We start from the raw sequence: 26,680 nt of genomic DNA on the forward strand, positions 1-26,680 counted from the left end.
GTCAAATTGTTTTAGCATTCTTGATTTCATCAAATTCACATAAAAGGCAACTCCATCACATCATTACAACAGTACAAGATTAGTGAAAATGACCAAGGAATATTATTATACACATATCATAGTTTTGTTTTAACGTTAGGATTCCCATCTAGGACACCAGCATCCAAGAACAAACTTCATTGGTGTGCAGGTTAGCAGAAGTGGGCTTCCGGTGTGCTATATGTGAAGTATGATGAAGAAACGTTTAGATTTTTTGTGAATCAAATATCCCATTTTTGTTGTATTACAGCCTTCACATCTCCCCGACCTAGAAAGCATGCTACAACAACAATGCTAGCTACACTATATGATTGTTGTCGGCCTGAATCCACAAAGATTGTCACACACAGGAATGTGCATCCTTCAAATTTAGTTGTACCTGTACCTATCAGGTTTACAGACAAAGGAAAAACAATGCTAACTGGTCGAAGCTACAAGAGACATCTCCAGAACCCACAGAAAAGATATCCACTACGCTAACAGTGTCCCAATCGCAATAAATTGCATAGCATAGCCCAGTGGAGGTAGAACAGAAAGGGTGGCTGAACTGAACATAGACAAACAAAGGCGACATGTACTCAGTCAGGCAAGTAAAGCAATCTCACCACCTGATGTTCCATATAGATTTCCCAAGAGGGGACAGCTCACTGTTCCCACAACATCAACGGGCACCTTGGCCTTGTTGGTGGTGGTGGCTCCTCTTCGCTTTGTAAACCGTGGAGATGGTCAACGATTTGACGATGCTCCCTTCCTCGAGAACTGCAAACTAAGAATAGGATTAGAAATCCCAGACCAATGAGTGAATTTCATGCTTCTGAACATCTGAAATTAATGAGTTATTTTCTTGCTTCTGAAGATCCGAAATTTATGATTGATATGGCGTACACCAAGCCTGTATTCATGGCATACACATGGAGACCAAAGGACGCGTTGTTTACCTCATGGTCATTCCATCAAACACCTCTTGTGCGCTATCGATGTCAACATCTAGTCCGATGTTGGAGGTGGTGGTGGTGGGTGCTGCCGAGCCTGAATATTGGTGTAGATGGACGGGATGCCATGCCCGTTGCCCCCTTCGACTTTGGGGAGCAATGACGGCGCTCGCTTCCTCTGGTATGCCATCTAGCGAGGTCCTGTAGTCTCTGCGTCGTGCAACGGCAACGCCCACGCCCACCTCCGGCTCTGAGCGGCCGCGCCTATGTCGGACGCGGATCAAGGCGGAGCGAGGACGACGATGCGGGCGTGAACGGCGAGGTCAACGGTGCGGGTCCATTCCTCCTCGACCGGCATGAACAACGCCACGACTCCTCGATGGCCAGCAGCTAGCATTCCTCGGGGCTGGCATGAACACCACGACTCCTTCCCGACCAGCTAGCAGACAGTGTTAGGGAGAAGTGGAGACATGCGACCTTGCGCGGAGGAGATAGGGTTAGGCCGGCCCAATTTCCCGCGGCGAGGACGATGATTGGCGAGGGCGGCGCGAGGGCGAGGGCGGTGCTGGCGGCGCCGTGGCACGCAACGTCAGGTGCGAGGGATCTATGACAGCGGTGCGAGGATGAGGGCTAGTGGCGGTGGCGGCGACGCGGCCTGACGGCACTGGTCGACGCGGTTGCTGCGGTGCAGGGATGTCGCGTACGGTCGCGTCGGAGACGTGCGGCGGCGTAGGGACGGCACGTGGTTTTCCGCGAGGCTAAGGGATCGCACGATCGTACCGCGCGTGCAAGGGAAGGAAGGAGCACGTGCGTGATTGACAGCGCGTTTTTGTCGCAGGGGGATTATGGTACGAAACAGTGGTCTTAGTTTTTTTCTTTTTAGTTGTTCGAGATTTATATGTTGGGTCACAAAAGTGATACTCACCACTGCAGCTCAACAGGAGTGATGCCAAAAATCTATGGTAGGATCCGATTTTATTTCTGGCTTCACTCAACACTACGGAAGGCCTTAGAGGACAGGTTGGTTGAGCTCCACTTTTTTTTTAACTTTTTTAGCTTTACTCCTTGATTCTTTGATTGTGTAATTTTGGCTGGGAACATGTGAGAAGTGATTAGTGGTAATTGAAGAAGCAATAGGGAGCATATTTTTTTTACTCTCGGATCATAGTGTAAATGGAGAAGCGAGTCTCGTTGACACCACTAAAATTCAATTTTGGTACTTATTTAATAAGGTTCTATGGAATTCACTCTGAAAATTTGATAAGGTTCTGTAAAATCCACTCTGAAAAATAGGAACAGAGGTCAGCCTGCCAAATGGGTCCACCGTGCAGATCAGAAACTTCTCTATTAAGACGAATCTTTTTTTAAAAAAAAGATAATAATAAGCATAAAACTTCCAAGAAATTTTTGCAGCCAAAAACAAATGAAAAAAACGGCCCCAGCGCCTGACTTCCAAAGCCCACCTTTCCTACCGTTTCTTTCCTCACCTCCCGTGACAGCAGCGGCAGCTGCCATGGCCGCCTCCTGCGACCTCCACGATGTCGACCCTCCGGAGCTCCAGTTTCCGTGTAAGCTCCCCGCTCCTAGCGGGTCCTAGCATCCCCTCATCGTCCTTCTCTCGTTCAGATTCTTGCCGGGTTCTTTCCCCGAATTTTTCAGCTGATTCTTTCGCGATTTCTTGGGATGCAGTCTTGCTCGACAAGCAGATCTCCTGCCCCCTGCGACTCGCCAACAGGACTGACCATACCGTCGCCTTTAAGGTGGTTCACCTGTTGAATTGCGATGCTAAACCCTAAGGAATTTTGTTGTGAAATTGCGGATAGCTCCATGAAGAATTCTTGATTTTCTTATGCTTTCTTGGCGCCCTTGTGATTTGTGTGGGTAGTAGATCAAGACGACAAACCCCAGGAAGTACTGCGTGCGGCCCAACAATGGCGTCGTGCCGCCGCGATCCTCTTGCACGGTTGTAGGTAATGTGTTGCTGTTACTCGACCAGCCAGAGTTCAAGAAACGGTTCAGTTTAGGAGCCTTTCCTTTTGTCAACTTTGGTGGAAAACTTTGGATTTTTTAAGCATTCTGTGCTCCTGCAGTCACGATGCAGGCGCAGATGGTGGTGCCTCCGGATTTGCAGTGCAAGGACAAGTTCTTGGTGCAGAGCGTGGTCGTCAGTGATGGCTTGTCAGCCAAGGACATAACCTCTCAAATGGTAGTAGTACGATACATTTTTCCTTTTGGTTTATGGCTATCAGTTTGGTACACTTGTAATCTGGTGCCTGCTTCTTAGTTCGTGAAAGAGGGGGGTAATGTGATCGAGGAGGTGAAATTGAAGGTTGCTTATGTGATGCCACCTGAACCGCCATCAGAGATTGCAGAGGAGCACGATGGTTTAGAGAAAGTTTTAGTGTCCATGCAGAGGAGTGTGGATAATGGGAGGAGTACTTCAGAGCTATCGAGTGGCTCCGTGTCATTGAGATCAGCTGAGGTGGGGATAGCAAGCGTGCTGTGTCTTATTTTTCTTTCCTTTTTTTTGCAAGTTTCTAAGAAAAATAATTGACGATTTTCATATATCTTTTCAGGAGGTCAGATCACCTGTTGGTCGAATTGTGAAGAGTGAGGAGTTCCTGAAGGCTGCACGACCTGCTATGGTATGTAATATATGCATATTCTTTGTTCTACATTTTATATCTTGTGCCATGACCCATGGGTATTAAAATGTCGGTTGTATTTCTATGTCTCATGTGAAATGCTAGGCAACAAAAACATATGCGGGACCTGGTGAACAATCTCATCAGGTAAGCTTGTATTCTGCATAGACTGTGGAATATTAACAGCTTTTCCATTCGGCTTCGAATGCTCATTTAGGTCCTTTCTAGTTCTATGCCTTCATTCATTCATGAGTCTGCGAATTTTATTGCCTAGAAATGGAATAGCAGGTTTTGGAACTTTGGTTTAGAAATTCTATTTCAGTTCGTTTATATTGGGGTTCTTTTCCCCTCTTTTTTCTTCCATAACATAATGATACGCAGCCCTTTGAGATTTTTTTTTTTGTTTATATTGGACTATCTACATGCAAACTTTTCATTGCCACTTACCGATATTTCTGTTGTTCTCGGGCTAATTTGTTTGAGTATAATTAGGTTTGTTTGTTGTGAGCATAACGACATTTTATTTTCATTGTGTTCACTATCCTTGTAATTTGATACAAATCATATAACTGAAGTTGGTGACATGATCTTTTAGTTTAATGTGTTCTGAGTCTTTGGCTATTGATTGTTTCCAGGAATAAGTTACTTGCTTGACGTAAATGTAATACATTTAGCATTTCTCATGTAATTGTTGTTTCTGAGGTGAATGTACACTTGTTTCTTTTCCTCATTCCAGCTGTCAGCTATAATTGCAAAGCTGACTGAAGAAAAGAATTCTGCACTTGAGCAAAACAGAAAACTTCAAGTCGAATTGGTGAGTATTTGGTTGAAATCATGTGAACCATTGGCACCTTAATTAGTAGGCTGATGTACCTGACCATAATTTTCTCCTTTTGATTAAGCTGAAGATGAATATCACATAAGAATACTTGTTCAACCTCTTAATATAACCAATCCTAGGAGGTCCCTTTAAAGGTGCTTCAGGTTGCATAGAAGCAGCTGTATACAAACATTAATCAACAGTAGTGTGTACAACTGTTACTTTTCTTTGGTAATAAGGAATTCATTGACGGGCATCCATATATCAATATGTATATTTTATTACTGGCCAAAGTAGCATACATTTGGACTTTGAACACAGTCAAAGAACCATTCTAGATGATTAAGTATTGGACTTGATGTGCACTGAACACTTATTGGGGTATTACGGATCGAGTTCTATCTAAAAAAATCTTTGAATCTAATTAACTTGTGAATATTCATGTTGTAATGGGGCTAATTCATCTTAAGGATGGATTCCAGTGGATTTTTGTTAATCAAACAACATCCTCTGCTAAGGAGCTAACAGTTTCCAAATTTTTAGATCAGATTTCATCTCAACAATTTAAATAAGCATTTCACCTTAATTGGTCCATGTGTAAGAAATGTTGTAGGAATTTCTGAATTTCCTGATATGTGTAACCGCCATGAATTTTGTTGAACTCACTCAAAGATGGTTGCTTCTGTGGCCGTGACACGCAGGAACTTGTAAGGTGCGAAGCCAGGAAACAGCAAGGCACCTTCTCGTTGGTTCTTTATTAGCATTTGGGCTCCTTGGCATTGTTCTAGGTTACATTGTAAAGAAATGAGAATTCCATAGTCTAATCGGGTAATCGCTATGGTAAATAAAAGGTGATATATCGTGTGATTCTTACATTCATCAGCCAGCTGCCAATGCTACAGAACCGTGCAACAGTGCAGCCATCAAATTGACAGAACCGGGAGAGGGGGTAATAGCATCTAATTTGATCCAGATGGTGTACTTCAACTAAATCACTGGAAAAGTGATTGTTCTTATGTTGATTGATTTCTGTTTCTATCCCCTACAAATTTATCTCCAAAATTGTGGATTGGGTCCACTTTTGAATGTGACCACGTTGTTAACAAATGAGTCTGAATAATACCATATATGCTGGCCCACTCCAATTAGTCTAAATAAAAATGAAACAGGTTAACCGTGTCACATGGCAGAGTGATCCGTAGTGCTCCAGTCTTGACACTTCAGTCTTCACCATGATGCTGGTTCTTCCTTGCACACTTTTTACATTATACTTAGGATGCACGTAGAACGAACGCCCCACAGGTTGCAGCTATCTGACACTGATAAGAGTACAGGTTGCAGCTATCTGACATTGATAAAGAGTTCAGAATTTTTCAAGCCAGATTTGTATACGTGAGCTGCTAACTCGCAACAATCTTAGTGCATTAGACAGTATAGGTTTCGGAACTACGATGAAGATTACACACATGAAAATAGTCTTATTGCTATTGATGAGGTTGTTCTTGAGAGCTAATTATAAACCGTCCGTGGCACCTAAACATCATACAAACATCAAACTATTGGCGCCACATGCATCATGTGCTAGTCCAAAGGTTATTTCTAGTTCTCTGACTCCAGTTCTCATACTAACAACCATGTTCAGCAGATGGTTCAAATAGCAGCAAGCCTTCAGCAGAAAATTTCAGTTCTAACGGCAATCACCTAGTAGGTTAAGCACTTAACGAAGACTTCTCAGTTAACTATAAGTTAACCATCAGTCTCGACCTTGACTGTGGCCAGATTGCATCATTAGTCACTGTCTAACCAAGCACAAAACAACAATCATGCCAGTAGCATGCAATACAACTTTGCAGGGAGATGTTTCAGGATGCTCCTAACAGTACTCAGGAAGTTGAAGTTATCTGGCATTGAAGAAATTTCATAAAAGATGGCAAACCAAGTAAATAGCTTTACAATTACAAGCAAACAACGCCTGTGTTACATGTGCTGCAAGCTTCATGCCTTCATTGCATTCTCAGTGCATGGCATGGAGTATTTTACAGAAGAAGATCCAAATAAATTGATTTCCAACAAAGAATACAATCTTCTTGTTACTGATCAAGATGCTCTTGGACTGCTCACAAGTATCATTTCCTGGGCAACTGAACGGTGTAATTCTTGCGGCCACATGCATCTGCATCTAGTTGGTAAGGTAGTCAGGCCATGCCCGGTTCAATGACTTATACTGTGGAAGGGAAAGATCAGTCACAAGTATAAGCCATTCTTCCGTGAATGTTTTGTTCCAAGGAATAAACTGGGGAACATTCTCTCCAAAAGTAAGCAATTTTTTTTTTCAAAAAACAAGCAACTAGAATATATGTATAGAGTGTTGTCCAGCCGACATTTCAAGTACAAGCAAAGTTCTCAAAACTTCAGTGCAAGCAAACCATCATAAGGAAGCCGAGTAAAGTTCTAGCCCCAACCACAAAGGAACAGTACTTAGAAGATCTTGTTTTAAGCATAAGTACTCAATTATTCTGACCATAGACACACAATCAAACTATTCCAACCCAAGAAAGAAATTTCTAGCTATCAATTAGGGGGAAAAAACTGTTCACAATCAGCTATCAATAGCAATGTCTACTTTTCGGCAATATAACATGAACCAATAATGTGTTCTGGAAGTTCTGGAACCTGGAGCCTATAGCATCTTCCTAGTTAACACTTATAGAATATTATGGGTTAATTATCACAACACAAAAGGAGGACGGTGGTGTTAGACGCGACGAGCCAATGTAAAACTTGGCCACTTTTATGGAGATGAAACCCAAAAGAATCATGTTGGGGCGTAACCCTCTTAGCGACGCGTCATGTCGGAACCCAGGTATGGTGTTAAATGAGCAAGGGTTGGATCGTCACCCCCGTGACGCGCCGTGTCGCGATCTGGACACGGTGTCAAGTGAGCAAGGATCGGGTCATTGCATCCTTAGTGGCGCGCCACATCGGCGCCCGGGTGTGGTGCAAAATGAGCAAGGGTCTTCACACCTACCTCGGCGGGTGCGAAGTGTAAGGAAGCTAGTCGAGCCAACTAGGATCCGTTTAGGTAGCTGAAATGTAGGGTCCCTTACGGGTAAGTTAAGAGAGTTAGTGGACATAGTGGTTAGAAGGCGTGTAAATATCTTATGCGTCCAAGAAACTAAATGGAAGGGGCAGAAGGCGAAGGAGGATGAACAATACCGTCTTCAAGCTCTGGTACACAAGGACAACTTCAAATAAAAATGGAGGAGTTTTGATTGATAACAGCCTCAAGGATGGTGTGATTGAGGTGAGAAGGCAAGGGGATACGATCATCTTAGTTAAACTTGTCATTAGTGATATGATCTTAAACGTAATTAGTGCATATGCCACCCAAGTAGGCCATGATGAGAGTGCTAAGCAGGCTTTTCTGGGAAGACTTAGATCGCTTGGTTAGAGCTGTCCCTAGTAGCGAGAACCTCTTTATAGTTGGTGATCTTAATGGCCACGTAGGTACATCAAGTGCAGGTTTCGAGGCGGTTCATGGGGGTTTCGGATATGGTAGTAGAAACCTAGGAGGAAGAGGAAGTCTTAGACTTCGCCATAACTTCTGATCTGATGATAGCTAACACTTTCTTTTGTAAGAGAGTCCCATTTAGTAACCTTTAGTAGCGGCTAGTACTCTAGTCAAATCGACTTTGTCCTTACAAGGAGGGATAAACAAACATGCGTAGACTGTAAGGTGATACCTGGAGAATGTGTGGTCGCTCGACGCAAGCTAGTGGTGGCTGACTTCCACTTTCTGGTGCAAAGCTCGTGGGAGCAAACAAGCTAGGGTTGTTAGGACGAAGTGCTGGAAATTAGAAGGGGAGGCATCAAAGGTCTTTACGGAAGAGGTCGTTGAAGAGGGCCCTTGGAAGGATGAAGGCGATGCAAACATGTGGGAGAAGATGGCAACATGCGTTCGGAAGGTTGCTTTCTGAGGTGCTTGGAGTGACCAAAGGGAGCGGATTCGACTCGAAAGACACTTGGTGGTGGAATGAAGATGTGCAAAAGGCTATTAAGGAAAAGAAGAAGTGTTATAAGCGCTTATATCATGACAGGTGTGAAGACAACATAGAGAAATATAAGGTGACAAAGAAGACTGCAAAACGAGCGGTGAGTGAGGTAAAAGGGTGGACCTATGAGGACCTTTACCAACATTTGAGTACGAAGGAAGCCGAGAAGGACATTTATAGGATGGCTAGGGCTCGTGATAGGAAGACAAGGGACTTCAACCAAAGTCAAGTGCATAAAGGATAAGAGGAAGCAACTCTTAGTGAAGGAGGATGAGATCAGACATAGATGACAAGAGTATTTTGATAAATTGTTCAATGGTGAGAACGAGAGCACCACCGTTCAGCTGGACAACTCGTTTGACGACACTAACAGGCGCTTTTTGTGGAGGATTCAATAATCGAAGGTCAGAGAAGCCTTGAAAAGGATGAAAGGGGGCAAAGCGATGGGCCCTGATGGTATCCCAATCAAGGTATGGAGATGTTTCGGAGATATAGCTATAGTATGGCTAACCAAGATGTTCAACAATATCTTTCGATCGAACAAGATGTCTGAGTGGAGAAGAAGCATATTGGTACCAATCTACAAGAACAAGGGAGATATCCAAAGTTATACTAATTATCGGGGAATTAAGTTGATGAACCACACTATGAAGTTATGAGAGAGAGTCATCGAGCAGCGCCTGCGAGGAACGACGCAAATATCAATAAACCAATTTGGTTTCATGCCCGGAAGGTCAACCACAGAAGCAATCTTCTTAATAAGACAAGTTATGGAGCAGTTTAGAGTGCAGAAGGACCTCCACATTGTTTTCATTGACTTAGAGAAGGCTTATGACAAGATATCAAGAAATGTTATGTAGTGGGCTTTAGGAGAAACATAAAGTCCAGTCAAAGTACTGTGACCCTCATCAAGGACATGTACAACAATGTTTTGACTAGTGTTCAAACAAATGATGGTAACACAGATTACTTCCCGATTAAAATTGGACTTCATCAAGGGTTAGCCTTAAGCCTATATCTCTTTGCCTTAGTAATGGATGAGGTTACCAGGAAACATACAAGGAGATACCCCTTAGTGTATGTTGTTCGTTGATGATGTAGTGTTAGTGGACGAAAGCCAGGCGGGAGTAAAAAGGAAACTAGAGTTATGGCGGCAGACCCTTGAGTCTAAAGATTTTAGATTGAGTAGAACTAAAACCGAATATATAAGATGCGACTTTGGTGGAGCTGCACAGGAGGAGAGAAATATGAGTTTAGATGGTCAAGTAGTGCCTAAGAATGATACCTTTCGGTATCTGGAATCGATGCTACAGAGAAATAGAGATATTGATGCGAACGTTAACCATAGAATCAAAGCAGAGTGGATCAAATGGACGACAAGCTTCTGGCATTCTATGTAACAAGAGGGTACCACAAAAGCTAAAAGCCAAATTTTATAGAACGGCGATTAGACCGGCTATGTTGTATGTAGCGGAATGTTGACCTACAAAGATTCGACATGTTCAACAACTGAGTGTTGCAGAAATGCGTATGTTACGATGGATTTGTGGTCACACAAGAATGGACAGAGTTCGGAACGATGATATACGTGATCGTCTAGAGGCAGCACCAATTGAAAAAAGCTTGTCCAACATCAGTTGAGATGGTTTGGCCATGTCCAAAGGAGACCTCTAGAGGCACCAGTGCATTGTGGAGTCCTAAGCCAAGCTAATAATATGAGGAGGTAGAGAAAGACCGAAATTGATATGGGGGGAGGCAATAAAAAGATATTTGAAAGCTTGTGATATACCTAGAGATCTATGTTTAAATAGGAGTGCATGGAAAGCAGCTATTGAAGTGCCTGAACTTTGACTTGGGGCTTTTGGTGGGTTTCAACTCTAGTCTATCCCAATTGGCTTGGGACTGAAAGGCTATGTTATTGTTATCGTCGTTGTAATTATCACAACACAAATTGGATGAGGTCAGTATGACTGGAGCAAACCAGCACATATAAAGGAGGAAACAAACACAACTTTTCACAAACATCATCCAACATGTTCAGGAGTTGTAAGAGCAGCAAGCAAAAGGGAAAAAAAAAACTAAACAGTATAAAATCCGAAGTACACACGCCACAAGCCCATCTTTACACACTCATTGTTCTATCAAAACGACCAAAAGCGTGTTGACAGTCATGACCAATCAGCCATCTATGTCACTCAAATTAGAATAGCATTCAGTATGCACAAAAACAAAACTAGTTTCATGTCAACTAATCAGGAACTGCAATACTTTACCTTAATTCAACAAACATCCTTGGCAATCTTGGACATTATACCATGAAAATCCTTACATCACCGTGCCCATCTGCATTGAAGGAACACAGAAACAGTAACCATCATACATCTACAAACAAGCCCAGAATGCAAACTAAGATCATCAGAACAAATCTTCCACCATGACGCTACCTTGACGGGCGCCCCCGATCCGCCTGTCTCTCCTTCCTTCCCGCAGCAACCAGGATGGCACGCTCGCGCTCCTTCTCCTTGGCCTCCCTCTTCTTCCTCTCCTCCCTCAGCTCCTCGATGCTCTTCTTCCCTGCACTCCTCTTCACCCCGTTACCTTCCCCTGCATCTCTGCCCCTCCCCTCCTTGGCCGCTGCCGCTGCAGGGCTCGACATGTACCAGGGCACCGCCACACCCTTCCCAGCGAGACCGTAGCCCAGCCTGTACTTCTCCTCATCAGGCCCCACAACCCTCACCTCCTCTTCCTTCTTCCGCTTCTTAGGATTAGGGTCGGCGTCGGGCTCCCGCTCCCGGGCAGCGCCCCTCCCACCACTGGCCGAGGCGAGCGCGGCAAAGTCAGCGGCGACGCCGGATCCACCCGAGAAGAGGTTGATGTGGTCTCCGTCCGAGGTCGGGGAAGGAAGGGCGTCCACCGGATCAGCGGGGCCGGCAGGGTGAGGTGGAGGAGTGGCGGGCGACTCCGCCTGGACCAGGCCGCGGTTACGGCGTAGCGCAGTGAGGCGGAGGTCGGACTCACGGCGGCGTTCCGCCTCGCGCTGGAGCTGTTCCTCCCGGGCGGCGGCGGCCTCATCTTTTTGCACCTTCTCGCGGTTGTCGAAATTATAGACGTTCCACCGCTTCTGCGGCAAAATATTCAGCCCGCCGTGCCCTCCCATGGCTGCCTGCTGGATTCGGCGGTCAAGTTACTCGCCGCCGCCGCCGGTGGGAGGCTGGAAGAGACGGGGAAACGATGGGATTTGCGCTTTCTGCCCTGTTTTTCTCTGTTTTCCGCCACGGAGGGGGAGGGGGAGGGGGTCGGGAGACGTGGACAATTCCAGCTCTCCGATGTCGTGGAGACGTGGGCAACTTTAGGTCGATTCTCCCCAATATTCTCTGAAATCACCGGCCCATTTCTTTGACTGTCGTTGATCGTTAAAATTTTTAAAATAATATTTTTCTCTTACATAAATTAGTAATAATACGAATCAGTCAACCGAATAAATTGGCTATCGCTCCTTAAAAAGACATAAAAGTATCGCTGATTTATTGAGAAAGAAAAACCATAAAAGTACCGTTCAATGATTCATCTTAAATAAAAAATATTATTTATTTACTGAAATAGTAGGATCATGAGGCGAGCGAGTAGGCCATTATCACGTGGAATCACCTGGGAGCTCGTACAGTAGCTTCTAGGCGGAATCCAGAGCAGCTCTACCGAGTCAGTTATTATACACCTAAAAAAATACGGAGGGGTTTCGTCCAACCCGGTTTTCGTGTGCGCGCTCCTCTCAATCCTCTCAATCGCCCTCCGTCTCTTCCGTCCGTGCCGACATGTGGGCCCGGCTTCTGCCCTGCGCTTGCCGACGTCGCTGACACCAAGGCGAACTCGGACGGGTTGCCGCGTGCCGCTCCCGGCTCTGCCCAAGCGCCACTCGCCAACTCGCGTCGCCGACTCCCGCCGAACCAACTCCGTCGCTCGCCACCGTGGGCGCCCAAACCACCGTGCAGCCTGGAGCGTGCGAGACCTCCAGAGAGGCGGCGCAAGCAGGAACCCAACAAGGAAAGATAAGCTTTCTAAAATGCCATTAGCTGATACCTGAAGCCTTGCGCTCCCCACGCAGCGGTGGCGCACGGCACCCGCGCAATCCCCCTTGGCCGCCTCCTCGGAGCACCCCGCATGGACTGCCGCAAGTCCCTTTCCTCTTCTTTATGCTGGTCGACATCTCCCATGTTCTTGCTTTTTGCATCGGTGATTTATCAATTAATCCTTGTACGCAAGCAAGTGTTGCTCCTTTTCCTTTTGTTTTCTTCGATTTCTCGTCTGATTTGTGCAGCTCCTGATCAGATCTAAGGTTTGTGCAAGTTCTGATTTGTGCAAGGTAAAAAAAGACAGGTTTGTGGCACTGAGATTTCAGATCTGTGCCGTTTTCTCCTTTCCCTCTTTGCTGGAGGAATGTAGCAAGCACCCTCTGATAAATGAACTACTCCTATGTATGCACTTAGCAAACTTTAGATTAATTTAATTATTACAAATTCCATGAAAGCGTCTTAAATCCTCTGGCTGTTCTTATCAGTCCACATTTTTATTGGTTTGTTGGGGGACATAAAAGCACTACCAAGTTCAGTGAAAATGTGAAAATTTTTGCAAGAAGCTGTTGTCCTCCTTGACACTGTCCCTTTTCATTGCTTAATGCTAAACTGTACTGATGAGCTGTAGTTGAGTACAGCTGAATATCCGAGATTTGTGAATACTTTCCACACTAAATTGGTCAGGGTATTATTTTCTTCCTGTTGCAACGCAAATGCATAATAATAAATATGAAACCAATTTTGTTAGGTTTCTACAAACTATATCTACACAATATAGAATACAATGATCATGAAATGGACCTTATGTTTTTAATTTAATTAGATTTGATGATTTCTTAATATTCTCGTCTAATCCGCAAGCCACGTGTGTCGTCGTATATGGGGTAAAAATTTATTGCCCCGTGCAACGCATGAGCATATATCTATAATACTTTACAAGGAAGAAGTTTGTGTAGATTCTGTGAAGTGGTTAACTGAATTGAACTAAGAGGTTGGAAGCTAAAAAAAATAGCCTCTTTTATTCACTTCTCACTCAGGGACAGCACATATAGTTTACCTTAGGAAACCAAGAGAATCACTTTTGGACCACAGAATAACCTCTCTCGAAGAATCATTATCACAGAGAATCAGGAGCAAAAGTAACTCTATTAAACATGCTATCAAAATCACACCACCAAAGAATCATGAGATGAAGCTGAAACTAGAGAATCTGGGTACACAGCTCTACTAAACGAACTTTCGCTAGACTCCCATTCCGACCAAAATGGCTCTACTGTGAAACAACTCTCTAATGGGGCTAAGGGACTTTATAAAAAAACATTTGGCAAAACAACTTTAGATAGCATTTTTCAAGAGGAACCAATAGAAACTAAAAACTATGACTTTGGCTTCTAGTTCAAATGGGGTCTGGCTCCTGATTAGTTTTAGAGTAAAATCGTCTTTACTGATATGGCTTCTTGCAAAACCGGAGCCGGAGCCTGTGTAGAAGTTCTACCAAAAAAAATATATATCCTTGGATCCCATGAACTTACGGGAATAATGCATTAGAGATGGCTAGATTAGTACCGGCCATGGCACAACACAAGAAGGCAACTGTCAGCATATGGGTTCGCGTGTAATCATGGCGTGTCCACCTGATGAACTCGTCGTGCTCATGCATGCCTGTTTCATATACTCACTGTTTGACATGACACAATCAAACTCACTGTTTCATATGTGCTCAATCCCGCGCTCAAATTCGTCTCCTAGAAATGAATAACAACTGAAAACCGAAGACGAACTGCATCGCTGGAACTAAGGTTGTGCTTGGTTCACATTCTAGAAAGTGCTTCTGCTGCCAAAAAAAAAAATAGAACACCAATTAAACGGGTGGAACCTGAAACTGTTTTTCATAAATTGCTGTTGTTGCATAGTATAACTTTTTCAGTACCTTAGACCCTAATTTCAGCTTTTCCATATGTGTGAAAATAGAGATGTTTCACAGCTATTTAAGGGAGATAAACAGATATGATAGGTTTCATGGTTGTTTCAACCAAACAACTTACAGATTTTTTACGGCACATACTCAGTGCCGGTCCTAAGACTTCGAGGGTCCTCTGGCGAACTCGTCGCGACGGCTCCTCTAGACTATATATAAATCTTATAATATATATAAGCGCTATTTTTTTTGCAAAGCGAAAATAAATCCAGTGATATATTTTTAATTTAACATGTTTGATGATTATCGAGGAACAATGTACACTAAAACTAATACGATTACCTTAAGGAAGAATAGAACTCCATAATATCCATTGATTCTCATAAAAATATGGTTCTTCGGGCGTTTCTTGATGCAAAATCATCAAGGACGGTATTGAGATCAATAGTGTCCAAGATATCCCTTTCGATGGTGCACATAGCCAATCCATTTAACCTTCTTGTGACATAGTTGATCTCAAATAGTTCTTCAACGACTTCAATTTTGAGAAACTTCTTTTAGCTGAAGCTACAGTCACAGGTACAGTTAAGAGGATTCGATAGGCAATTGAAATATTTGGATAGCAATCTGCAGCTATAACAAACTCCAGAATCTCAAGCGCTGACATCAAAGAATCTAGCAAAGTCACTTGTAGCACCTTTAATTCTGAAAAAAATCATTGATCTCAACATCGGATGAGTTATCCTGAGAAAATATTTCCACAAAATTCTTGCAGCGCAGCCAAAGATCAGTTTCATCCAAAGATTTTAAATTTTTTGAGTTGAACAAGAACCCAAAAACGTTATCAAATTTTTTCATCTGCTCAAATCTACTAGTCAATAAAGCAATTGCAGCATCAATCATAACGAAGTACTCTACTCTAAATGAGTCCACAGCAGACCATTGTATTTCCTCATCTTGGTCATCTTGTTCATCAAAATATTTCATTCTCTTTCCTTAACATTTGGTACGAAATTTTGGCTCTATATCTATTTCAGATGCAATGTTTTTTTTTTGCTATATCCATACTAGAAGTGAAACCTTCATCTCTATACTTCTTAAAATATGATATGACACCTTCAATATATTTGAGAGTATCATCTATACTCATAATTTTAGATTGCAACTTCTTGCTCACCTTATTTATAGAGAATAAAATATCGTGCCAAATAACCAAACCAACTAAAAATTCAAAATTCTCTAGTGCACTCACCAAAGATTGACATTCACTGACTGTCATTGGGTCATCGGTTGAAACCTTCTCTAGCGCTAATAAAGCTGATCTTATATGAGGAGTTTAGAATCTGATAGCTTGAACACTTTTTATTTGGCTTCCCCAGCGTGTATTAGACCATGACTTAACTGTCAATCATGGGACATCATGAATAGAAGCTTCTTGCATAGAAGCTTCACCGGCACCTTTTCAATCAATATATCTCTACCCTTATTGGCCCTGTTCGGCTGATCCCATATTCGGCTTGTTCAACTTCTTTTTTCAGCCGGAACAGTGTTTTTCTCTCACAACAATTCAGCCGGAACAGTGTTTCAGCCAGTTTCAGCCAAGTTTCAGACCAGCGAATGGGGCCATTATCAAGATTTCCTCAAGTTCTAGGATCAAAGACATCATGAATAGAAGCTTCTTGCACATCATCAATTGAATTTTCAGGTTGAGAGGAAGGCCGTAAATTTTCATTCTCTGTAGCATCATCAATGTCATCAACTTGTTCACTTAAATTATCATTAACTTGTTGCTGTTGCTGCCTTTGTTCTTCAATATCAAGTGCATCTATAGGATTATCATCAGGCACAACACTGCTTGAAGCTGAAAAAAACTTATGTATAGCACCTTTTTGAGATTCAATAAATTGATCTTCTACTCTTTTCTGTTTTCTTTTCGGAGACCCCTGACAAATAATTCTTAGGTAACATTCTAAGTTTCTAACACCTAAATTAAAAGAAAAACACGACTATATGAGTACGGAGTACTAGAAGTACGAAGTAATTAATTTAGATTAAAAAACGATCAAGGAAAAAATACCTAGATCGTCGCCTTGCCGTCGTCTGCGTCCCGTACCCGCCTACGGCCTACCCGGCAGCGTTGTACCGGACAACCACGGGACAGCTAGACGGGAGCCACAGTGCCTGTGCCGCACGCGCGGTGTCGGCGATTCGCATTCACCCTTCGGCGGCGCGGACGTTTGGCCGTTCGCATAGGGTCTAGGGCGTCGGACGAGCGTTCGCGTAGACGCGTTACACGTAGTATACCTAAAGGATAAAGGGCCTACAGTATTGAGGGCCTGTATACGTGGGGTCCTAGGCTGCCGCCCCCCCCCCCCCCCCCCCCCCTCCCGTGGGCCCTAGGCCATCACAACCCGTGCACCCTTGCAGGGCCGGCACTGCACATACTCACTATAATTTTTACATAGTTCACAACTTACAACAGTTTTTACAGAACTCGTAGCTGAACCAACCTGACTCTAAGCCTCAAGTGGCTAAAAACTACTCAGACTCTAGCTTTCTTCTTCCTTTTTTCTGTAAAGAGTTTTCTTCCTCTTGAACTTAGGTGTACAAGCATAAAGCGGGCATACAGTTACAGAGAAAGACGTTACAAGATTTTACTCCACGAACATATCAGCAGATGGTGGAGCACAAAGAGGCTCACTTAAAAGTTTAAACCCCAAAGCCGATCAAAAAAAAAAAAGTTTAAACCCCAAACTCTAGTAGAACCTACAGAGTCTTACTTTTCTGGAACTCCAGAATCCTAGCTAAATCTTACTTGAGCCCTGTATATCAATATCATGGTACACTCATCCAGCCAGACTCAGGTATTATCCGTCTCCCATTCTTATATCGTTCTCCTAGTAAATACGATTTCCGTCGATCCACACTGAAGGGACGGTGCTTCTCAGATTCTTGCAAGACTGGCTAAGCTGATGACAATTGTTTATGCTCAAGACCTGCAGTGACCTAGGCAAGCCAATGCTTGGCAGGGAGCAAATCGAATTGCAGTCTGAAATCTCCAGTCTTTGGAGTGAAGTAAGGCCATTCATATGTGGGAGGCGAGCGAGCTGCCCACAGCCAACAATTTCCATGTCTTCCAAGTCTCGGAGGTTCTGAATGCACCCTGGAAGCTCACGAAGTTGAGGGCAATTCTTGACAACAAGCTCACTCAGATGAGGGGCGAACGTACATAGATCATTCCAATCCCATTGCTGCAAGCTGCGCATCCCCTCCAAATGAAACTTCTCCAAAGATAGGAAACTGACAAAAGACCCATAATCATAGTTTATAGAGGCCAATTGATCCCAGCTTGTCAGGTAGAGATTTTTAAGCCGTGGTAGAAGTCCCAGGGAAGGAAGAACACTGCAGCTCTTAAAATCATGAAGCCGTACAGTGACTAGATCACGCATGCAGTCTACAGAATCGAGCCAGCTAGGACATGTCATACCGCAGTAGCCTGAAATGGTAAGTTCAGTGATGGTGCTAGCTGGTTTTAGGTTCACTGCAATTTGATCAGCCTGTTTGCTGTGGCCCCTCCATTTAAGCTCTATCTTCTGTAGGAATCGCTTGGAAGCTAAACCCGCCTTTTCAGCTTCTTGTGCATCCTTAACAAGATGCAGATTTGAAATCAGAAGTTCCCCACGGAGATTGTTCAATTCAGATAGCTCGTGAATGTTGCTGTGGCGAGTGATGCTCTTGCTTATCACGAACCTTGAAAGTGTTTGAAGATCAATCAGTGTGCCTATACCATCAGGCATATGCTTCAAGCTGCAGATATGGCAGGAAGAGCCAGACTCGGGGTTATCCAGATGTAGGTCAATATGCCTTAGCTTGCGAAGACACTTTATATCAGTTGGCAACTTTTCAAGATGATAGCAATTTCTGAGGCCCAGGGTTTGAAGGTTGTAGAGATAGCAGATTGATTTGGGCAGCTTTCTTATCTTGGTGCCTCGGAGCTGAAGACATCGAAGGTGTATCAGATCTCCAATTGATTTAGGTAGCTTACTTAGGCCAAAATTGCTGACATCTAAAACTCGAAGCCTTTTAAGTGTTTTTCCCAGTATGTCCTTTGGGATACTAAGTTGATAGTTCCCCGAGCCACCAACAACTACAAGTGTATGCAAAGACGTGCATTGGGAGATTGCATCAAACAGTACATTCTGGTTCGCAAGCTTGTCTAGTTGTACTGTTAAATGCCGGGCCTTATTTGGAGGATTGCCAGGCTTATCCAAGATGTAACATCCTCCAGCTGAGACATGAAAAGCGAGCTCTTGCATCTTTTGTGACATGGTATAACGGTCTCGTTCCCTGGTATGGCCAACATGCACTCGCTGGAAAAATGACTGTTCAACAAAAGATCTGAAGTAGTCGTTCCCAATGGCCATCATATCTGTAGTGTCAGGTTGGCATTGGATGAAGTCCTGAGCCATCCAATGCTGGATAAGCCATTCCTCCTCAAACTGAAAATTTTGTGGAAAAATGGAGCAGTATGCGAAACACGGCTTAAGATGTGAATCTAACTGTGCATAATCTATTCCATGGGATCTCATGCAGTCAATGGAATTGGAATCCCAGTTCTCTCGCACAATAGCTTCCCACTTGCTCCTGTCTTTCTCTTGCCGCAGTCTGTGTCCTAAACTTACTGCTATGAAAGGTAGACCCTTGCACTTCCGTATAACTTCGTCCTTGAATCTGCAAAACAGCCATTTACACAAGTCAGGCATTACTGTACATTGGAATATAGAAAGCGTTTGAGGACATATAGCAGACATTGATCGAAAAGTACAACTACTAGTTAAATCGAACCGACGTGTTGAAGGTTCAGGCCCTGTTTGGATGTTGTAGTATTTAAGAACCATAGTATCAAGAAATTATAGTTTAAAACCCGTAGATGTTCAAAACCATAATTTAGAAAAAGGTTAATAGTGGAGTTTATAAAACTTCAAAAAGACTACAGTTTTAGAAATACTGTGGTTTTCAAAACCATAAAGTTTGTTGCATTCAAACATGACATTCTAAACCAAAGTATTTCACAAAACCTTTGTATTTTTCTAAAACTCTAAAAGTACTTTGTATCCAAACATGGCCTTAAAATGTACTTTGTCCAAACTAAATCAATTATAGAGTTGTCTTAAGTTATTTTTTAAAATTTAACCAACTTTATAAAACAATTCCAACATATATGACACCAAACAAGTACACTATGAAAATATATTTCATGGTGTATCTAACTAAACTAAAATTTTAGGACAGAGAGAATAAGTGAATGGCCCTATGGACAATTACTAAGTTACCCCTATTTACAACAAACCATCTCTTTTTTTATCCTTGATTCATAATAATTAGATAAGTACCACTCCTCTCAAGTACCTAACTTATTTTCTTAATTACTCTCTCCGTTCCAAAATTAATCAATTACTAGAACACAACCTAAGTTAAACTATCTTTAAGATCAACTTTATAGAAAAGGGTAACATCTATGGAGGCTTTTACCTGTGTACCCTTAAAAAAGATGACACACTTCTGCGTACCCCTCAAAAGTTGGTCGTCACCTGTATGCCCTCGCTCGAACTTTTCTTTTCCCTCACGCCATTCCGTCGGCATTCTGTTAGGTCTTGACCGTTTGGCGGCTCTGACATGTGGGACCGGACTAGAAAAATACCATCCTTGCCCTCTGGGTCACTGACATATTGGGCTGCCATCTCCTTCAGTCTCACCCGAGCCTCTCTCTCAGTCTCTCCCCATTCTCGTTCCTCACTCTCTCACCCGAGCGCGGGAGGACGCGGCGGCGAACCCTAGCGGCGGCGAACCCTAGCGGCGGCGGATCTGGAGACGGCGGCAGTCGGTGTTGGCGGCCCGCCCTCGAAATCCTAGCCCCGTGGAGCAAGACGGTCGGGCGAAGCAGGCATGCCGTGGAACGGACCCGGCGAGAGGCCGGATTGGTTCCGGGAAGGGTGAGTACCGCTCCTCCTCCCTCCTTGACTTCGCCCCTCCTTGTATTGATGTTGATTGCATTAGTGTATTGCGCTACCGAATCGTGTTTAGGGTTTATTGATTACGTGCTCCTTGTTCATCTGTAGGATGGACCCAAACAGTAGTTACAACCTAGAAATGCGGATTGTTGCTCCCAATTGTCGTGCAAAGTGGTTTTCTGTGAATGAAGTGGTGGATGCAGACAGAACTTTGTTAACTTGCCTTATGGAAGATTTGGTTGACAAGTATCCTCCTAGCTATGGTGATGTAGCCACATTGTTTTACTGGTGCATGCATAGTAAAGTTCACATACCTGTGCGCAATGACCAAGAGATGCTAGCAATGTTTGAAAAAAATAGGGCAACCAGAACATGCTTGTTGACTGTTGCATATCATAGTCCTGGTACTCAGCCTATGCTTCCTGATTGGGAGTCTGGTAGCCCAAGGAAATCTGCTGAGCCCCCATTCACTCCTTCAATTGTTTCTCCAAGCATAGCAGAACCAAGCCAGCCATCTATGTCTCAGCCACCCAAACCAAGCCAACTTGAGTTCCTAGCTAACCCAAATCCAATGAATGAGCATATGGGGATTGATGATGAAGGCTTGTATATTGATCTTGGTCCCAACAACCCTTCACCTCCTCCTACCAGTTCTCAGAGCCAAGGGGGGAGCAAAGAAAGGGAAGAAGAAATAGATGAATCCTCTGATGAGGAAGTTGCTGATAGGGATGAGGAGTGTGCTGAGTCAGGTTCTGATGATGAAACCAGTGACGAGGAAGATGAGGAAGTAGAAATAGATGAATCCTCTGATGAGGAAGTTGCTGATAGGGAGCCTGAGCAATTTCCTGATGTTGAATATGACAAAGATGACCCTCCTATGACAGTGGGAACTATCTACCCAGATATGGCTTCTTTTAAGATTGCTTTAGCTAGTCATGCTGTTAAACATGAGTTCAACTATGAAATTGACAAGAGTGATACAGGGAGGTATACGGTGCACTGTTCTCTGAGGAATGAGGGATGCCCGTGGAGACTGCATGCCTCAACTTCAGCTGATGGACATGGCATTCAGGTGATGTGTTAGTTCAATTTGTGGTATTGACTGCTACCTATTTTCCTTGCATGTACCTAGCTGCTAACATGTGTTTCTTTTCAACTTTTTTCCAGGTGAAGGTGAACCCACATGAGCATGGAAATGGCTGCCAGAGCACTAGGAGACAAGGATCATGTGTTGGACTTAGTCAGTTTTGGGTGTGCAGCAAGGTAATTGATTGGTTGAAAGAGGATGGAAATGTTGGTGCAAAAGAGCTGCAAAGGAGGCTGAAGGTTCTGTACAAGGTTCAGATCAGCTACAGGAAAGTGTACAAAGGTAAATACCTTGCAATGGATCAACTTTATGGGCCTTGGGGCAAGAGTTTCCACAATTTGTTTAGGTTTAAGGCCCAGTTAGAACAATCTAGTCCTGGTTCAGTTCTTGTCATTGATCATCACACCATCAATAATAAGGTCAGGTTTAACAGGCTATTTTTTGCTCTGAAAGCATGTGTTGATGGATTTCTTAGGGGATGTAGACCATATCTTGCAGTAGATAGTACCTTTTTGACAGGGAGATTTAGGGGACAGTTGTGTGTTGCATGTGCAGTAGATGCCCACAACTGGATGTATCCAGTTGCTATTGGTGTGATTGACTCTGAAACCAATGAAAATTGGATCTGGTTCATGGAGAGATTGAAGGAGACAATAGGCACTCCAGAAGGCATGACATTCCATACAGACTGTGGGCAGGCAGTAATGAATGGAGTCAGTCAAGTTTTTCCAACAACTGAACATAGAGAATGTATGTATCACTTAGTACAGAATTTCAAGAAGAGGTATAGTGGTAGAGTGTTTGATGATCACTTATGGGCTTCCTCATATTCATGGAGCCCATACATGTTTAAGAAGCATTATGAAGCAATGGCTGCAGCCAAACCAGAAGCAATGAAGTACTTGCAAGAGAATCACAAGAAGCTTTGGACCAGGAGCCAGTACACCACACTGTCAAAGGTTGACTATGTGACAAACAATTTGGCTGAGTCCTTCAACAACTGGGTCAAACCAGAAAAGTGTAAGCACCTGGATGACTTGCTGGACACTATAAGACAGATGCTTTTGATCAAGTGGAACCATAGGAAGAGGGTAGCTGCTAAGCTGAATGGCAAAATTATGCCCCATATCATGCAGAGGCTTAGGGAAGACACTTACAACTTGGACATAGATGTCATCACAGCCTCACCTGAAGGTGTGGCAGAGCTGTGTGCTAAAGGTCTGCAAGGAACTGGGTTCAGGTTTGTGGTCAACCTAGCAGACAGGACCTGTTCTTGTAGGGTTTGGCAGGGGTCAGGAATCCCATGCAAGCATGCCATTGCATACATTACCTCAATTCCTGGCGCAAAGCTTGAAGACTATGTGGATGAGTACTTCTCTGTCAACAATTTCAGAGTTGCATATGATGGCTCCATCCCTAGCATACCTGACAAGAGCATGTGGCCAGAGGCAGAACCAGGCTTTTTCTTGAACCCTCCTCTTCTAAAGTCCACAGGTGGAGGTAGGAGAAAGAATAGGATGAAATCTGCACTTGAGGGAGGCAGCAGCCAGAGGAAGTCAAAGAAACATGAATGCCCCATCTGTCATCAGTTGGGCCATCACTGGTACACTTGTAAGAATGGGAACCCAGAAGACATAGCTGCAATGGAGGCAGCAAGGTAATCTGTTGTCCTATGCATATAGAAAGATTGCATGTACATAGCTTTGCATACACAGAAGCTAATCTATTTCCCTTTGTAGGGGCACACCAAAGAAGAGGTTGAAGAAGGCTGCAGCAAGCAACACAGAGAGGAGTCTTGTGGTGGCCCAGCCATCCCAGATGCAGTTCCCATTCAATGAGGCAGTGGCAAATGCCATCCATAACAAAAGGAAGAGGAAGTCATCCTCTTCTTCAACCTCCTCACAGAAACACAAGGGTGCAGCACCAGCCACCACTAGTTCAACCTCAGCTCCTACTAGTGTGTCTACAAGGTACCTGTTCTTTGCCTCATCCTTTTCATTTCAACCAGGTGGAAATCTAATGCATAATGTTGACTGTCAGGTCTGGAACTGGTTCAAATGATCCAGTCCCACTCTTATCTGTGCATCTGGTTCCTTTCAATGAGGACTCCATTACAGTGGACACCCAGCCTGTGGATCCACAATGCACACCAAGAAGAAATAAGGGAGCAGTGAAGAAGAAGTTGACACCAAAGAAGCTGCAGTAAGAAACTCTAGTGATGTTCTTTTTTTGGCCCTGACGCATGATCTTTTGGTACTTTGATGTTCTTTTGGGGCTGTCATGAAAAACCTTGTCTGAATTGATGGTTCATGTTAGTGATGTTAACTAACTCTAGTAATTTAGTTTCTATGTGTAAACTGTAAGTGATGTGATCAAACACCATATGCTGTTGGTGATGAAACACTTTATGCTACCAGTTATGTGATGGATGAGTGAACTGTTAGTTTCTTTGTCTTAATGTTGTTATGAACCATGAGAAGCATTCATTCATTCATCTATTCATTCATGCATTGATTGATCCATACATCCATGAAAACTCTCTCACACACACACAACAGCAGCCTACTTCTTGAAAATAGCATACAAAGCAAGCACCAAGCACAAATACACAAGTTTTTCAATCCTCCTAAGCTGCTGCTGCACCCTCTTGTCCATTGGTGCATGGCCTTCAACTACAGCTGCTTGGGAACCTTCCTGCAAGATGGCCAGAGGAGGAGCTATGGGAAAACCACCAGGTGCTGCCACTGCCTGCAGTGGAACTGCTTGGATTGGTGTAGCTGTCTCCCCCATCTCATCCTCCCACTGATAGTACTGACATCCTCCAATCTGAAATCCAACATAGAGACTGAGCAAAGAGGGAAAGACAAACAATGTTGACCAAAGAGAGAAGCACAAACCGCGAAATAAGGGCACTTGTGAAAGGCCCGGTTGGGGTTGGCCCTGGTCATCGAGATGAAGCGATTGGCGAGCACATTGCAGTTTGGGCAAAGCACACGCCGCCTTGGCGCACCACCATAGCTGCTGCTACCTTGTGACATGGCTGTCAAAGAGAGAGGGCTCAAGAGAGTGGCAACTCCCTAGCCTTTGGCGCCAATATATAGGAGGAGAAGGGCAGGCTCTTTGGCGCCAAATCCCTGTCCTTTGGCGCCAACAGCGGCGTCTCTGCCGCCAAAGCCAATTGGCCTGGCAATGGCACAGGGGAAACGAAAAAGTTCAGACGCCCATACAAGCAGGCAATGGCACAGGGGAAACGAAAAAGTTCAGACGCCCATACAAGCAAGGGCAAATGAGTCATTCTCCAGAGCCGTTACTCACCGTTAGGAGCAAATGCCGACGGAATGGCATGAGGGAAAAGAAAAGTTCGAGCGAGGGCACGTAGGTGACGACCAACTTTTGAGGGGTACGCAGGAGTGTGTCATCTTTTTTAAGGGTACACAGGTAAAAGCCTCACATCTATGATACAAAATAAGTACATAATGAAAATAATATATTCATGATGTATCTAATGATACTAATTTCGTGTCTTAAATATAGATGTTTTTTTTTCTATAAATTTAGCTAAACTTAAAACCTGCAACTAGTAAGTAAACATGTACCTATTGTTTAAGAAATCTCCAAAATTAGATGCTTCAAACTCTATGCCTGCATATTGGCGGAACAATGACCAGCAGTCCTCTTGTGGTAGACCATTCAACTGGTAACAGGAATCAGAGGTACCAAGACTTGTAGCAACTGCACTGCTGCTTGTTGTCACTATGATCTTGCTTCCTGCAGCGCCACTCAGAAATGGACGTTGGAGCAGTTCCCAGTCAGGAAAGCTACTCCTCCTATAGTCATCCAGGACAAGAAGAAACCTTCTTTCTCGCAGAAGCTTTTTAAGATGCCTCTGGAGGTTGTCCAGGTTGTTGGAACAAAAGGAACGGCCTTCTATTGATTCTACGATGTCTGCAGTGATCCTTTCTACGTTGAACTCACTTGACACATGAACCCACGGCCTCGGCTCAAAGTAGCTTGATACACACTCGTCATTGATGACTACCTGAGCAACGGTTGTCTTCCCAATATAAGCCTCCCCCAGTATTGACAGTACTTCAACGTTGGAATTCAGGACAGGTCGAAAAAGCATCTGGATAATCTTCTCCTTTTCATTCTGTCTACCATGAACTGGGGTTGGAGGAAGAGAGCTGCTCCGACGGCGTCTATTCCATTCAGAGTTTTGACCTGTTTGGCCATGGATCTCCACTTGGTAGGTCAAGCGCATCTTCTCTAAACTATCAATATTCTTAACAATATCAGCAAACTTCTTCGTCATATCATGTTCAAATATATTACGCCTAGCACTCATATGAGAAATTAGACTGCTGTTACGAACACGGTGCAAATGGATCACCTGACGTCGTAGATCTTCATAGAGGTACTCATCCAATACCTCAACTGCATCATAGCTGACATCTTTCAGCTTACCAAACCACGATTTCTGTACATCAGAAAGCTGCATATTATCATCCCCTCTAAGAACAGCTTGTATCATTTGCACATTACAAATCAGATTGTTCCTCTCTCTTTCAAGACCGTTGGACTTCATCAACTCCTTCTTCACAAAATCAGCAATTGCCTGAACAAGGACTTGCAGAAAGGCTGAGATTACAGCATCAACCATTGGGACTTGAGAGGATTGAGTTACTAAGGTATAATGCTCTCACGTGGTGTGCTATGGAAGAACGCTCTCGGTACAAGAGAAAATGCCTTCACATGCATGGATAGCTAGGGACCTCTCATAAATAAGAAACTTTGAAGAAAACTCAAACCACCAGTAGAAGACTTGGAACTTGTCAAGGTCCACTGCAATTTAAAACGTACTCTACTAACCAACTCAAAACAAAGGCCCACCATGTTTCTTGTTATTAGGCCAGTCTCAGTGGTCAGTTTCATGGCTTTGTTTCCAAGACTGCCATAGAATGAAATGAAACACACATTCTCAATAGAAAGTTTTATTCTATGTTTTCTTAGACATTAAACTTCACGGCTCATAGATTTTTTTACATTACTTTTATTATGCACGTAGAACAGTGTACCTAGGTAAAAGGATGTCACAGATCATGAGGC

The 26,680-nt window shown here is 43.7% G+C and overlaps 3 protein-coding genes across 6 annotated transcripts; 1 reads left to right on the top strand and 2 right to left on the bottom strand.

The window, feature by feature from the left end:
• Positions 1–2,398: 2,398 nt before the first annotated feature.
• On the top strand, positions 2,399–5,485 carry LOC136538807 (vesicle-associated protein 1-2-like). Its single transcript, XM_066530763.1, has 9 exons — positions 2,399–2,539; positions 2,661–2,731; positions 2,860–2,941; positions 3,062–3,177; positions 3,256–3,453; positions 3,548–3,616; positions 3,722–3,763; positions 4,353–4,430; positions 5,138–5,485. The coding sequence occupies exons 1-9, from the start codon at positions 2,485–2,487 to the stop codon at positions 5,195–5,197; spliced, it is 771 nt and encodes a 256-aa protein (XP_066386860.1). The 5' UTR covers positions 2,399–2,484; the 3' UTR covers positions 5,198–5,485.
• Positions 5,486–6,333: 848 nt separating this feature from the next.
• Positions 6,334–11,812, bottom strand: LOC136524174 (uncharacterized). Of its 4 annotated transcripts, none has more exons than XM_066517646.1 (3): positions 10,933–11,812; positions 10,762–10,831; positions 6,334–6,609 (listed from the first exon to the last, which is right to left on the bottom strand). In XM_066517646.1, the coding sequence occupies exons 1-2, from the start codon at positions 11,643–11,645 to the stop codon at positions 10,819–10,821; spliced, it is 726 nt and encodes a 241-aa protein (XP_066373743.1). In that variant the 5' UTR covers positions 11,646–11,812; the 3' UTR covers positions 6,334–6,609; positions 10,762–10,818. The 4 variants fall into 4 exon arrangements, with proteins under 4 accessions (XP_066373743.1, XP_066373738.1, XP_066373732.1 ...); XM_066517641.1 differs by having other exon boundaries at positions 6,334–6,615; XM_066517635.1 differs by having other exon boundaries at positions 6,334–6,660.
• A 4,304-nt stretch (positions 11,813–16,116) lies between these two features.
• Positions 16,117–26,234, bottom strand: LOC136536551 (putative disease resistance protein RGA3). Its single transcript, XM_066528806.1, has 3 exons — positions 25,171–26,234; positions 17,385–19,207; positions 16,117–16,337 (listed from the first exon to the last, which is right to left on the bottom strand). Exons 1-3 carry the CDS (start codon positions 26,232–26,234, stop codon positions 16,117–16,119), a joined length of 3,108 nt encoding a protein of 1,035 aa, XP_066384903.1.
• Positions 26,235–26,680: the final 446 nt, after the last annotated feature.

The sequence above is a fragment of the Miscanthus floridulus genome, chromosome 2, assembly GCF_019320115.1.
Source record: "Miscanthus floridulus cultivar M001 chromosome 2, ASM1932011v1, whole genome shotgun sequence".
Lineage (NCBI taxonomy): Eukaryota > Viridiplantae > Streptophyta > Magnoliopsida > Poales > Poaceae > Miscanthus > Miscanthus floridulus.

What these genes read in the sequence shown, in the direction of transcription:
- LOC136536551 (XM_066528806.1), bottom strand. Translation starts at nt 26,234, where the DNA reads ATGGTTGATGCTGTAATCTCAGCCTTTCTGCAAGTCCTTGTTCAGGCA. An exon ending in GGAGATTTCTTAAACAATAG is followed by an intron (nt 19,208 to 25,170) that starts GTACATGTTTAC and finishes GCTGTTTTGCAG; the next exon opens with ATTCAAGGACGAAGTTATAC. An exon ending in AGTGTGGATCGACGGAAATC is followed by an intron (nt 16,338 to 17,384) that starts GTATTTACTAGG and finishes AGTTTTTTTCAG; the next exon opens with CTTCAAGCAGTGTTGTGCCT.
- LOC136524174 (XM_066517646.1), bottom strand. Translation starts at nt 11,645, where the DNA reads ATGGGAGGGCACGGCGGGCTGAATATTTTGCCGCAGAAGCGGTGGAAC.
- LOC136538807 (XM_066530763.1), top strand. Translation starts at nt 2,485, where the DNA reads ATGGCCGCCTCCTGCGACCTCCACGATGTCGACCCTCCGGAGCTCCAG. An exon ending in AGGACATAACCTCTCAAATG is followed by an intron (nt 3,178 to 3,255) that starts GTAGTAGTACGA and finishes CCTGCTTCTTAG; the next exon opens with TTCGTGAAAGAGGGGGGTAA. An exon ending in TGTCATTGAGATCAGCTGAG is followed by an intron (nt 3,454 to 3,547) that starts GTGGGGATAGCA and finishes ATATCTTTTCAG; the next exon opens with GAGGTCAGATCACCTGTTGG.